The following is a 13283-nucleotide window of genomic DNA, read 5'->3' as shown; positions in this document are numbered from 1 at the left end:
CTTTTAATATGTTCTTCATTTTAAAGTCTATTTTGTCAGATATAAGTATTGCAACTCCAGCTTTTTTCTCATTTCCATTTGCATGAAATATGTTACTCCAACCCTTCACTTTCAGCCTGTGTGTGCCTTTTGATTTGAGGTGAGTCTCTTGTATACAGCATATACAAGGGTCTTGCTTCCTTATCCACCCAGCCACCTATGTCTCTTGATTGGAGCATTTAATCTGTTTACATTTAAAGTGATTATTGATAGGTACATAGTTATTGCCATTTTTAAATTTGCAGTTAGATTGTTTTTATCTTTCTTCTATTTACAGAAGTCCTTTTAGTATTTCTTGCAATGCTGGCTTGGTGGTAATAAATTCCTTTAGCTTATTCTTTTCTGGGAAGCTCTTTACCTCTCAATCGACTTTAAATGATAGCCTTGCTGGATAAAGCAATCTAGGTTGTAGGCCTTTGTTTTCCATCACTTTGATTATCTTCTGTCACTCCCTCCTGGCCTTCAATGTTTCTGTAGAAAAGTCATTTGATAATCTTATGGGAGTTCCCTTGTATGTAACCGTCTGTCTTTCTCTTGCTGCTTTTAGGATTCTCTCTTTGTCTTTAACCTTTGCCATTTTAACTATAACGTGTCTTGATGTGGACCTGTTTGGGTTTATCCTGGTTGGAACTCTCTGCACTTCCTGGGCTTGTATGTTGGTTTCCCTCATCAGGTTAGGGAAGTTTTCGGACATTATTACTTCAAATATGTTCTCAATCCCTTGCTTCCTCTCTTCACCTCCTGGTATTCCTATGATGTGCATGTTGTTGCACTTGATGTTATCTCAGAGGTCTCTTAAACCATCTTCATTGTTTCTTATTCTTTTTTCTTTCTGTTGTTCTGTTTGGGTGATCTCTGCTAACTTGTCTTCTAAGTCGCTGATTCTATCTCTGCTTCATCTAACCTGCTGGTAGTTCTTTCAAGTGAGTTCTTAATTTCAGTAATTGTGGTCTTTAGTTCTAACTGGTTGTTTGTTATGATTTCTACATCCTTCTTTATGTCTTCTCTAAGCTCCTTAAACATTCTTATTACCAGTGTTCTGAAGTCTGATAGGTTGGTTACCTCTGCTTCATTTGGTTTCAGTTGTGGAGGTTTCTTCTGTTCTTTTATTTGGGACATGTTTCTTTGTTTCCCCAATCTGTCTGACTCTCTGTGTTTGCTTTGATGTATTAGGTAGATCTTCTAGAGTTCTTAGTTCTTGCTGGTTTATCTTATGTAGTATGTGTCCTTTATATTTGACTTGCACTACTTCGTTCTTCTCCTCTGCGTGTGCTTCAAAGGTGACTCTTGTGTTGTGTATATTGTCTTGTTAAAGAAGATCTTTAATTGTTTTTTGCTTGTGAGTAGGTGGGGTTAACTCCTAGGCTGACTAGTTGTGAGACTTGGCTCTGCCCACCGCAGGGTGTTCTGCTGCGTGAGGATTGACCACTTAAATGTTGTTTGGCCTCTTTTGGCTCTGTGCCTGCAGAGAGTTCCCTCTTGGTGTGTGACTTGTAGGTCAAACCTGGTAGTACTCTGGTTAAGTCTGGAGTTGGCCTCTGGATATGTTGAATCTTGTGCCTCTTAAGCTGGGCCCTTCAAGTAATCCTTCCATGAGTCTCTTAGCTGTTCTGCCTGATGAGCAAAGAGTTCTTTGATGGGTTATATGTCCCGTTTGTAATAAGATCCGGAGGAGAACTCAGAAAGTGCGCCCCGCTGCTGCCATTCCTATGATGTCACTCAAAACTCTGTATCATGGTATTTTTATAAAATGTCCAGAAGAGACAAATCCAAGGAAACAGAAAGTAGATTAGTGCTTTGTCAGGAGATGAGAGGAAGAAGCGAAATGGGAAGTGACTGCCTAATGGATACAGGATTTCTTTTTGAGGTGATGAAAACATTCTGAAATTAGCAGTGATAGTTGCACAATTTTGTAAATATACTGAAAAACCATTGAAATATATATTTTAAAGGGTAAACTTTATGATATGTGAATTATGTGAATTGTTTTAAAATGTATAAGATTTGGATGTATTATTTTCCTGGGATCGTTGCTGGTGCCAATTTCTCCTGATTTAAAAAAAAAAAAAAGGAGAAGGGAATGTATTACCTTGGCAGCAAAGTCTTTGTTAATGTATTATAGAAGCGACTAGATTTTACTAGGATTCACATTCTTCTGTTTCTTGAATAGAGTGGGTCATCAACAACCCTGTTACTTTATTGAGCATGGTTTCTTATGGGGCGGGGGCTGATTATGAGTCTCCTTTCTTTTTCTAGACACCTTTTCCTTATTAAGGGCATGGAATTAACAGTCAAAATGTGTGGGTTTGAATCCTATCCCTACTATTTATTAGTTGTGTAACCTTGGACATGTTACTTAATGTGTCCATGACTTAGTTTCTTCATCTGAAAAATGGAAAATATTAGTGTGCTTTGTTGTGTGGGAATTGCTAGGATTAAGAAGATAATGTTTCAAGTATTTAAGGGCTCAGTAAATTCAGTTATCCATGATACCTTGGGCTTTCAAAGGAATTAAAAATTAAGCCAACCCATGTTCCGGGTAATTTCTGTATTGAAATTATTCCTGAAGCTTTTCTTTGAGGGACGATTGGTAAGACTGAATGTGTGGAACTTTAATATTTTAATCTTATTGTGTACTAAACAATATGCACTTAACATTTTTATTATTTATTATTCAGTCCTTTTGGGCAAAAAAAGTGTCTTTATAAATTTTGATAATTCAGCAAATTATTTGCCTTTTATTTGACTGTAGGAAAAAAATTTGGATGACAAAGCATATCGTAATATCCTAGAACTGGAAAATTATGCCGAAAACACACAGAGCTCTCTTCTTTATTTAACACTAGAAATATTGGGTAAGGTTTTCTTTTCCTTATTTCATACTTCTCTTTTTCAAATAAAACACTTTTCCTAATTTGAAAATCTAACTAGTTTAACACTAAAGTATTTTTTTTGGTACCATTTACAAAAGAATGGCTTTTTTCTTTTCTTTTTTTTTTTTTAAGCAAGAAGGGGAATATATATTTTTTCTTGGAGTGCAGACTAGTCAAAATACTTAGGCTCTAATAAAAGTACTTTAGTTACTTCATCGGAATGCTGTAGTTAATAATCTGGTAATTGAAGATGGTTTTATTTTTTTAAACATCTACAAATTAGAAAGCCTGTAGCGTGACTCTTCCTTCCCTGTCAATAATACTTCCCCATGTAAAAAAAAATAATAATAATAAAAGAAATAAACCTGCATTTCTAAGTTTTTATGGAATTTTTCTTTTGAAAAGCAACAATGTAAAAACTAATTTAGATGGTACTTTTCCTCCTCTAACTTTATTCTAAGTTGGTGAGGTCTTACTGTAATGAGGTTGTAATGAGGAAATTATTTGGGGCAAGGGTAATACCATCCATTTGAAGAAGGCAATATATCTTTATGTCACCCTTAAAGAATAAAAAAGTTCCTTTGAATTTCCCAGGCCTGCTTTGCCTACACATTTGGTGACATGTTTGCCAACACAATAAAAGGAGGGAGCGAAAAGCAGAATGTTTGTTAAGCATATACCTAAAATGAGGTCATGTGGAAATTGCACTGAGGAGAAGAAATGGAAGACTTGTAATGTTTTTCCATGATAGCTGATTAAAATTCCACATGTCTTCTTGGTGTGCTGTAGTGTAAGGAAAACTTTCATTTAAAAGTTGAAGTTCAGAAACCTGCTCGTGGTAAATGATCAACTTGTTTTCGTGCCCAGTTTTACTCAAAGATCCTGTTTTTCATATATAAATGAAAATTAGATAAACACTTAGTCCTACATATTTAGGTGATTTCTCCTTGCTACTTCTATCAAGTTGTTATGCATTTAAGAAAAGAGCAGCCCTACTGTTTCATTTCTAAAATCGTAGGTATAAAGGATCTTCATGCAGATCATGCTGCAAGTCACATTGGAAAAGCACAAGGCATTGTCACGTGCTTGAGAGCAACACCATATCATGGTACCAGAAGAAGAGTGTTCCTTCCCATGGATATTTGTATGCTGGTAAGGCTGTTATTTTTATGCTCTAATAATTTGCCTCAGGATTATGGGAGGGATGTTACTTACCTCTTTGTTCTTTACTCAGGCTAGTCAAATAACTGCTTTGAAATGAATGCGTATTGCTTTTTTGGTCCATAGTTATCAAGTGAGAATTTTACCAGTCAGGCATTTTAGATCTCTGATGGAGCTATGAGTAAGAAGATCCGGAGAACCTCAGTTGGTGTAGCTTCGTGTTGTTGTCTTACTCCCTTTTAAGCAATTACAGTAATTATTCCTAGTGTTCATCATACCCTGTTCTTTATTTTAAAGGAGAGAATCCTTAAAAAAGGAATATTGTTTATGAGAACTTTTGTTTTCTGTATGAGATTCATTATTATCTGTACTTTTAAACTTCTTATTTTTTTTGTTGCTTGTGTATTTTTGTTCTACCCGTAACTGTTGTTAACATTTTGTGTTGCATATTCTTCCAGGAGTGTGTGTATATATGTATGTGTCTCTATATAAACACACACAGACACACATACCCATATATGTACACATACACATATTTTTAAAAACAAAATAGGTATTATACTGTACATACTGTTCTCTCATCTGTTTTCTTGAGCTAAGTTAGTTTTAAGTGTGTTTTTCAATTGCTAACATACTGTATTTTCCGAAATAGCATGGTGTTTCACAAGAGGATTTTCTGCGGAAGAACCAAGATAAAAATGTGCGAGATGTGATATATGACATTGCCAGCCAGGCACACTTGCACCTAAAGCATGTAAGTAGCCTCTTTTTGCCAAAACATTTAGGAGCCTATCATTTCGGCTATTACTAGAGCATAGTTATAGTATTCCCTACTTGGTAGTCCATATTCCATTTCTCATTGAAATTCCAGTAGATTTATCTCAGGGATTATTGTAAACTTTATTTTAAAAAAGTCTCTCTCTCAGCAGGTGTGTATACACCTTTTACTAAGTAAGTCAAGCCTGAGCTCCCTCAGTTAGGCTCCCCTCTGATCCATTCACTCACCATTTCTCTGTCTCAGAGGGCAACGTGTTTCTGCCTTGCAATCCAATGCTTCTCAAACCTCTTCTAGGACCTTGACATCCTCAGTAGTTCCAGCTGGTATTTTTCAGTCAGGCTCTATGATAAGATCCCTTTTATCTTCTGGATTGTTGCTACTGCCTTCTAAAGTTATAGGCAACCAGTGGACCCTTCTGTTTCTTTTTCCCTCACAACCTTTATTGAGTAAGTAGTCTGCATTCATTATTCCCTCAAGGCCCTCACCCTCCTGGTACTGTTTATCGTGCTGTGATTTGGCTCCCATTCTGCCTACTCTAACAATAATCACTAGTAAATAATCACTAGTAAATCTCCTACAGATTTAACGAGTATCTGTTTTAGAGGGGGTAGATGTTTGTATGTATGTATGTATGTATGTGTATACATATATATATACATGTACATCCACACACACAACAGAGGAAGAATCGGCTAGACTTGATAACTGATTGTGGCAGGATAAGGAAAAGAGAATATTGAGGGCTGCACAGAGTTCAAGTAGAGATAATGATGGTGCTATTCATATTTTTTATAATAAAAAAGCATAGTATGCTAGGTGCTGATCAGTAGACTTTGGACTAGCTGCTGGACATCATTGAATATACGGGGATTAGAGGACATTTAGGGAGATGGGCTATTGAAGAATGCAGGATTTTAAGTGGAGTACAGCATAAGGAATAGAGACAGTGGAAATGTAATGGCTGTATGTGATATCAGAGGGGTAGTAGATTGGGGGAGGGGGTTATCACTTTGTGAGAGGTATAAATGATAAATGTCTAACTATTTCATTGTTTTGTACACCTGAAATTAGTAAAAAAAAAAGAAGAATGCAGGATTTTGACTTTTAAGGGAGTGCAGAACTGAAGAGATAGATTTGGGAGTCATCCACCAGGGAGGCTGTGTATGGTTAAAGCTCTAAGTTTGGATGGTGTTGCCCAAGGAGAATGTCCATCTAGATAAATGGACCAAAGGCAGAACCTTGAGGCCCATCTCCATTTCTCAGGTAAAAGGAAAAAGGGCCATTTATTAGGAAGAAGAAGGGAACAATGATGAAAGAAGTAGAACTGAGAATCAGTGTGTTGGAAACCAAAGGAGAAGCAAATTCCAAGAAAGGGGAACAGTAAAGCTGTGCATGCTACAGGGAGATTGAAGAGAAAGGATGGGTATGATAGTGAATCGCGGGCAATTTTAGTAGATGAGGATAAAGCCAGAGGGTAGCAGGTTAAGAAGTGAGCCAGGAAGTAGAGGCAATATCTGACAATATAATTGAAGACCTGGAGACAGGAGTAGGCTTGGTGAGTGCGGAATGATGGACATCAGCCTGAGTGGATCACGGCTTCATAGTCCAGAGTAGTAGGGAAGTAGATTGGATAAATGAGGTTAGAGTCAAGATGTGGATTCCAAGATGAATAGTTGAGACTTGATCTATTAGGGAGGTAAGTAAAAGTAAAAATAAAAGTGATTTAAGTGCATTAATTTGGCTGGCTTTGTGGCGTGAATTAAAGTTTGGGGAACACAGAGATAGGAAGATCAGCTAAGAGGATCTTATAGTCATCTAAACAGGAGATAATAATGATCTGAACTGGGGAGGTGCTGGAACTTGTTAACCCAAGTGTTTCTTCATTTACCCCAACCACCAAGCTAGATGGTCAAAGTTTTAAGATGTTATACGGCAGCTGGAAAATGCCAAAGCCAATCTGTAAGGAAAAATGGAATTCTTAGTAATAGTACTTTTTCCTCAGTCATTTAGGCTTAAGAAATTAATCGTAGTCAGCAGGAGATGAGAACTATTTTCTTGCTTTTGAGAAAGGACCTAGCCATGTTGTAAAACTGCTGGTGTCGCTTTGTGTTCACATTCTGGGGGAGAGTGTTTCCAGAAATATTTGTATTTCAAACCAGTTTCCTTTTGTCTTCCTTCTTTAGGCTAGATCCTTTCGTAAAAGTGTTCCTGTGAAAGCATTTCCTGCTTTTCTTCAGACGGTAAGTAGATTAACAGAGAAGGCTGTTTAATTAATGAAGCAGATGTGTTTGATCTCTTTTTCTATTTTATGAGCTTCCCAGTGCAGTTCTCTGATTTGGAGGCTTTGCTTTTGTTTCCCTCCCTTATGGTGGGTTTTATTAGTTGTATTCTGCTTTTGTTGATGGTCATGCTGTATTTCTCAGAGGCAGGTGAGTGAGTTAGTGGTAGCACTGACTGCAGCCAGACTGCATCAGTTTGAATCTGTTTTGCCACTTACTGGCCATTGGAGTTTAAGGTCATTAACCACCATGTTCCTCAATTTACTCATAGGTAAAATGGGAACCTTTGTGAAACCACCTTGTAGAATTATTAGGCTACGTATAGTTACATGAGTATTATTCTAGTAATATTTTCTCCATGGGTACTGTTGTAGTACTGCTTCCTAACAGTGGTTCACAGACCAGTGCTACATCAGAATAACCTGGAAAGCTTTGGGAAAAAATACAAATTCTTGGGGTCTTCATACTAAATAAGAAGACTCTTGACATTGGGGGTGGGTATTCCTAGGGGAATCTGTGATTTTAAAAAGTTCCCCAAGTGATTCTGATGTGTAGTCAGGTTTGGGAAATGAGAATAGTGTCCAATTATTTAGCACCTATTATGAGACAGGTGCTGAGCTAGGTAGTTTCATACATTATTCCTAATCATTCTTAGGCATGGTTTACTTCATTTTATAGATAAAAGCCAAGGTTCAGACATTTGTGATCTTTGAAAATTGAAAACTCATGCTTTTTATATAATACTAAACATACTTTCTACCTTTTTCCCTAAAATATGTTTACAGTTTCATTTCTGTCCTTTAATATCTTAGATCCTAGATCTCAGATCTGAGTATTCAAAATCATTTTGTTTCTTTAGTGGGTTTACGTATTATAAAAGTAATACAATAATATTTTAGATGTTCATATAATATAAGAGGAGGCAAAATAGGAAATCAGAATCCTCTCACAGTTCAGTCCTTTCCAGAGATAATGTCTGTTTATCTTCCTGGACTTTTAATGTTCATATAATTACATATGTATTTTTTGTGTAATTGGGGTGTCAAGCATCTTTCTGTGTCAACACATACTGTTCAGTTTTACTGTTTTTAGTATTTATTTGGTCATTTGGTTTTAATGATTATTTGATGATGTACCATCACCCTTTTAACTTATTAAGCTCCGTGAAGGTTAAGGACTTTGTTTTGTTCACTTCTGTGAAAAAGGTTATTCTGAACTCTGATTGCCCATTAGAATCACTTGGGAAACTTTAAAACAAAAGAAAAAAAACCCAAAGCAATGTTGCCCCTCAACCCCCAACCAGTTAAATCACAATATCTAAGAGGTTGAATCCAGGCATTAATACTTTTTTAAAAGCTCCCCGAGTAATTGTGCAGCTAGGGTTGACAACCACTGTCTTAGACCAGTGGTTCTCATGGTGTGGTCCCTAAACCAGCAATATCAGCCTTACCAGGGAACTTGTTAGAAATGCAGATTTTGGGGCTGAAGTCTAGCTGTCAGTTTCCATCCTGTGCCAGGAGGAACTGGAGGGACTACATGGCAATTCCTGAGGGACTGCTACTGTCCTTCATCCTCATTCCAGCTGAGCCACATCTCTTATTTGTTTTACGTATGAGGCATCTGTTAATTATTTTGTTCAAAGAAAAGATTTTGCTGTTTAAAAACTTTAAAAATAACTAGTCTAGTGTATAGTATGTTCTTCACCATAGATGAAGCTTTAAGAAGCCATATTCAGAAATTGTAATGTCTTTGAGAATTTTACAATGAATTTGTTATATCGAACAATTTATTTACCATTCACTAAACTTTCTTTTGAACCAAATCTTAGTTTGTGACTGTCCAGTTAAGGTCTAATTTGGAGGTCATATTTCATCAGTATTTTAATGGAATTTCTCCTAATTGTAAAAGCAATACATTGTCATAATAGAGATTTGGACAACATAGAAAGAATATTAGAAGAAAATAATTACCTATAACTCCAGAACCTAGAGATAATCACTATTTATTCTGTTCTTTTTTTAATGAATTTTTGTGTGTAGTTGAAATCACACTATGTGTCAGTGTCCTACTTATCAAGCATTTAATCAAAGCATTAAAAGTATTTATAAATATATTTAATGATTATATAATATTCTATTATGTGCCTGTACCTTAATTTCATTAACTATTCTTTATAATTATTTTATAAAACTATTAAAATTAACATAATAGAATTCTTAGAGATGGAAAGTTGATCACAATATATTAAATGATTAAAAAAAGCAGATTACAAAACATTATGATTAACATGAGCTCCTTTTTCCAAGAAATGAACATGTAAAAGTATACTAAAGTATCAATTTTCTTCTTTTATTCTTTTAAAATATTTAATATTTGATATATACAAATGAATATGATTTATCTGTATATGTATGCATGTATTATAAAGCATAATATAATGAACATCCATGAGCTCACCACTCAATCCAGTAACTAGAATGTCACCATTAAATTGCATTCATGTGTTTTCCTCATCTCATCCCCCTGCCTCTGCCTTCTTCCAAGTAGCTATCCTGAATTTTGTATTTTTTATTCTCTTGCTTTTATTCCAAAAAAGCTTTCCCCGTTTTATGTATCCCTAAACAATATGTTGCTTAGTGTTGTTTTTGAGCTTTATAAAAATGGATCATTTTCTGTTTATGTCTTCTAGGTCACACACGTTTCTAAGGTTTATCTATATTATTACATCTAGCTATATATAGTACATTCATTTCACTGTAGCATAATATTTCCTTATGTGAACAGTTTACCTTTTTTTTTTTGTCAAAGAAGTTCTTCTGGGTTGTTTCCAGGTTTTTTGCTAATATAACACAAGGCAACTGTGCACATTCATGCAGTTGTCTCCTGTTGTCCATATATATAAGTTTAGGGTTTAAAAAGTAGATACTGAATTTGTTTTTATGTACACTCATCTGTTTATAAATGTATAGGAAAAAAGTGGGAGAAAATCCAACCCTTTTTGTTTTCTTTTTGCTCATCTGAATAGAGAATCCACAAGCATGCTCTCTGTTGGATCACACAGATAGTGCTGCAGAACTCCAGGGGGAGCTGTGCACATGGACTGAGAACTGTGCAGTGCAATACTAAGTGGCTTCTCTGTTTAATAGGAAAGTTACTGAAATAAAAATTTATAAATTAATAAAAATAAGTAAAACCATAAAATAAAGAGTACTGCCCATTGTGAGTGTTTTCCATCCTGCCCCCCATCCCAATGAAAGCTTTGTCAAGTTGTGTGAGGGGGAAGCATTGGTGACATTATGGGGACCTATGATTGTTCTTCCTAGTTGCAAATTGTTTTCTAGCAAAAGCATGGGGACTGTTATTCAGAGTGTCATGCAGGGTCTCAGCTCCTGCTCCCCACATAACACAGGACATGGTGAAGCCAAAATGGAACACCCATGGAGCCATAGATAGGGGAGTCATACTATAGTGGTATGACTATACTATGCTGTCTAGCTGGCGGCTGCATTGGAGACACGGAAAGCAGGATCCACACTATCTGCAACCTGCCGTCCACTTCTCTCTGCCAGCCAACCTCACTTGCTAACTGCAATTTGCTCTTACTAGCTCACCATCTTCTTGCTAGCCCCCATTTGCTGCTAGCGTAGCCATGGCAGTTATATTAGTGGTCAGTGGCTCACTGGTTATAGCTGACAGCCAACTAGCCACACCTGATGGCCATCCAATCACAGTTGATGGCCATTTACTACCTGAGCCAGCACCTTTCCACGTGAGGCCGAGAGCCTGGAAACTGCACTCCTGGCTCTGTCCCCATAGGGACCCATTAAATTTTTTCACAAAATAATTTTTTAAAAAACAGCTTGAGCTCCTCCTCTGGCATAGTGCATTTCTACAGGGGATGGTGGCGGTGGTAGTCATTTTCCTTGATCAAAACACCCCTTTTGTATTTGGCAAAGCTTGGTAATAAGATCTGGTGAATAATAATTTATTTCTCTGATATTTTGCATTTTGAGCAGAACACTGTAAATTATAATCTGAATTGACTTGATATTTCTGCTACTAACTCTATAATCCTGTTTTACTGGCCTAATAGAAACTTTTTAAAAGATATCTTTATTTTCTCTTTCCTTTTAAAATTCACATTTAAATTTTTAGTATGTAGAAAACCATCTCAGGGAAATGAAAATAGCCTTAATACTTGTAATTTTTCTTTAGTTTCTTTTAAAGACTTAATCATTCTGTGATTTAGTAACCATTTTCCTTTTTCTAGGTTGTTCTGGAGGACTATTTAAAGAAAATTCAACAAGTGGGTTTTGATATATTCCACCCATCTTTACAGCAGAAGAATCCATTGCTTCCGTTATCTTTGTATATTCAATCATGGAGAAAAAGATATTAAAATAATTTCATGGCATCGATATTAATTTACTTTAATTAGTTTTACTAAAGTATACTTGTTAGGATTCTGGTTTACAAACAACAGGAACTGACTGTTTACATAAGGATTGTCATGAGGAGACGCTGCTCACTGCGCCATTTGTCGTGCAAGGTGGCCTGCAGGATCTCTGCTCCCGCTCCCCACATAAGAATGCAGGATATGGCTAGGCCAAAAAGGAACACCCACGGAGCCATAGGTAGGGGAGTCATACCACTATATTCTCACTGGAGGCTGGATCCACATGACCTGCAACCTGCTGTCCAGTTCTCTGCCTGCCAACCAACCGAATGACCAACCAACGCAGCTGCAGCAGTTATATCAGTGGCTAATTGGCTAACTGGTTACAGCTGACAGCCAACTAGCCACAGCTGACGGCCATCTACTACCCAAGCCAGCACCTTTCCACGTGAGGCCAAGAGCCTGGAAACTGCTCTCTGGGACTCTGTCCCCACACTTCACTCCTACAGTGTCTCGCCTCACAATCTACACGACAAGCGTCTTCCGCAAGGATCCCTCTGCGAGGATCCTGGAGGTGAATACTATATCCTGTACACAGCCAGTCTCTGTGGGCACAGCCAAGGTTTCTCAGGGCACCACCAGTCCTTCTGGGCACAGCCAGACTTCCTGGACTTCTTAGGGTACCACCAGTCTCCTCTTGCCCTCCTGGCAGGCGGTGCTGTCACACTGTAACCACGTGCACTGTTACCACGCGCCGGCTCTGTGCAACACTTGAGGAGGGTGGTGAGCATGCCCGTGTATCACTGCTTTCATCACCCGTATCCGGAGACGGAACTCTCCTACCAATGTCTGTAAGCTGAAGCCATGTGGCACGTCCACCCCTAGAATATACTCCGGAATGGGGGAGAAATAAATCTTGTAGGTATGAGGGGGAAGTCTTCCTATACCCAGTGGTAAGGAAACAGCTTTTACAGTCACAGTCTTTCTCCCATAGCCATCAATGCAGATTGCTGGTCCGGGGAACAGTTCTGGGTTCCCATAAACAAGACTGCAGTCTGCGCCAGTGTCAACTAGGGCCAAAACCCTCTGCACATTAGAAGGGGACCAATGTATGGACAGTTCCACGTGGGGCCTCCGGTCCCTGCTTGTCTCCTCTGACCGGGTACCTTGGCCCCACTCCTAATCAAGCTGAAAGGAGTCGGCCTCAAGTGGCCGCATGAAGTCCTAGAGGGACATGGGTCGCGCTTTCCCAGACTTCTCCTTTAGGCTTCACCGGAAATGCTGTTCTGGATGCAACTGTTGCCCGAGTTCAAACAAGAGTGCATTGGGTTGTCAGTATATTTTTTCCCGATTGACCCCTGCTGCCACGAGATCACGCCACATCTCTGTGTGTGTTACTCTCTGAGGCCGGCGACCCTTTACTTTTTTTTTTTTTTTTTTTTTTTGCCCCTTTACTTTTGATTTGGGTTTCCAGGTCTCGACTGCTCGGACCTCCTGTCTTAACTTCATTTGCGTCTGGCTTTCAACATCCTCAAGGATGGCTGTGGCAATTGTAACTTCATGGATCTGCTGCCCCACATAGGGTGTAAGAATGGCAACCAGGGATCCAAAAGCACTCGCAGGTGCAGTATCCAAAACCAGATCTCATGCTGGCTGTAAAAAGCTCGTCATCCGGCCCCTGCATATTAGGGTTGAAAATAGCATGTCTCATACCCATTTCACGGATGATTTGAGTAAGTTCTGTATATGACTGCCAT

The 13283-nt window shown here is 38.0% G+C and overlaps 1 protein-coding gene across 4 annotated transcripts in view; it reads left to right on the top strand.

Annotated features, from left to right (window-relative positions):
* The window catches only part of NDUFAF6 (NADH:ubiquinone oxidoreductase complex assembly factor 6), a 37592-nt gene extending 24738 nt beyond the window's left edge, over window positions 1–12854 (top strand). For all 4 annotated transcript variants that reach the window (XM_081070475.1, XM_081070473.1, XM_081070476.1 and 1 more), the window contains exons 5-9: window positions 2792–2894; window positions 3931–4064; window positions 4726–4827; window positions 7035–7091; window positions 11401–12854. In XM_081070475.1, the coding sequence (XP_080926601.1) occupies window positions 2792–2894; window positions 3931–4064; window positions 4726–4827; window positions 7035–7091; window positions 11401–11529 (525 nt within the window). In that variant the 3' untranslated portion in view covers window positions 11530–12854. The remainder of the gene's footprint in view (window positions 1–2791; window positions 2895–3930; window positions 4065–4725; window positions 4828–7034; window positions 7092–11400) is intronic.
* The last annotated feature ends 429 nt before the right edge of the window (window positions 12855–13283 follow it).

The sequence above is a fragment of the Rhinolophus hipposideros genome (assembly GCF_964194185.1).
Source record: "Rhinolophus hipposideros genome assembly, chromosome: 13".
NCBI lineage: Eukaryota > Metazoa > Chordata > Mammalia > Chiroptera > Rhinolophidae > Rhinolophus > Rhinolophus hipposideros.
This window is presented reverse-complemented; position numbering and strand designations above follow the sequence as displayed.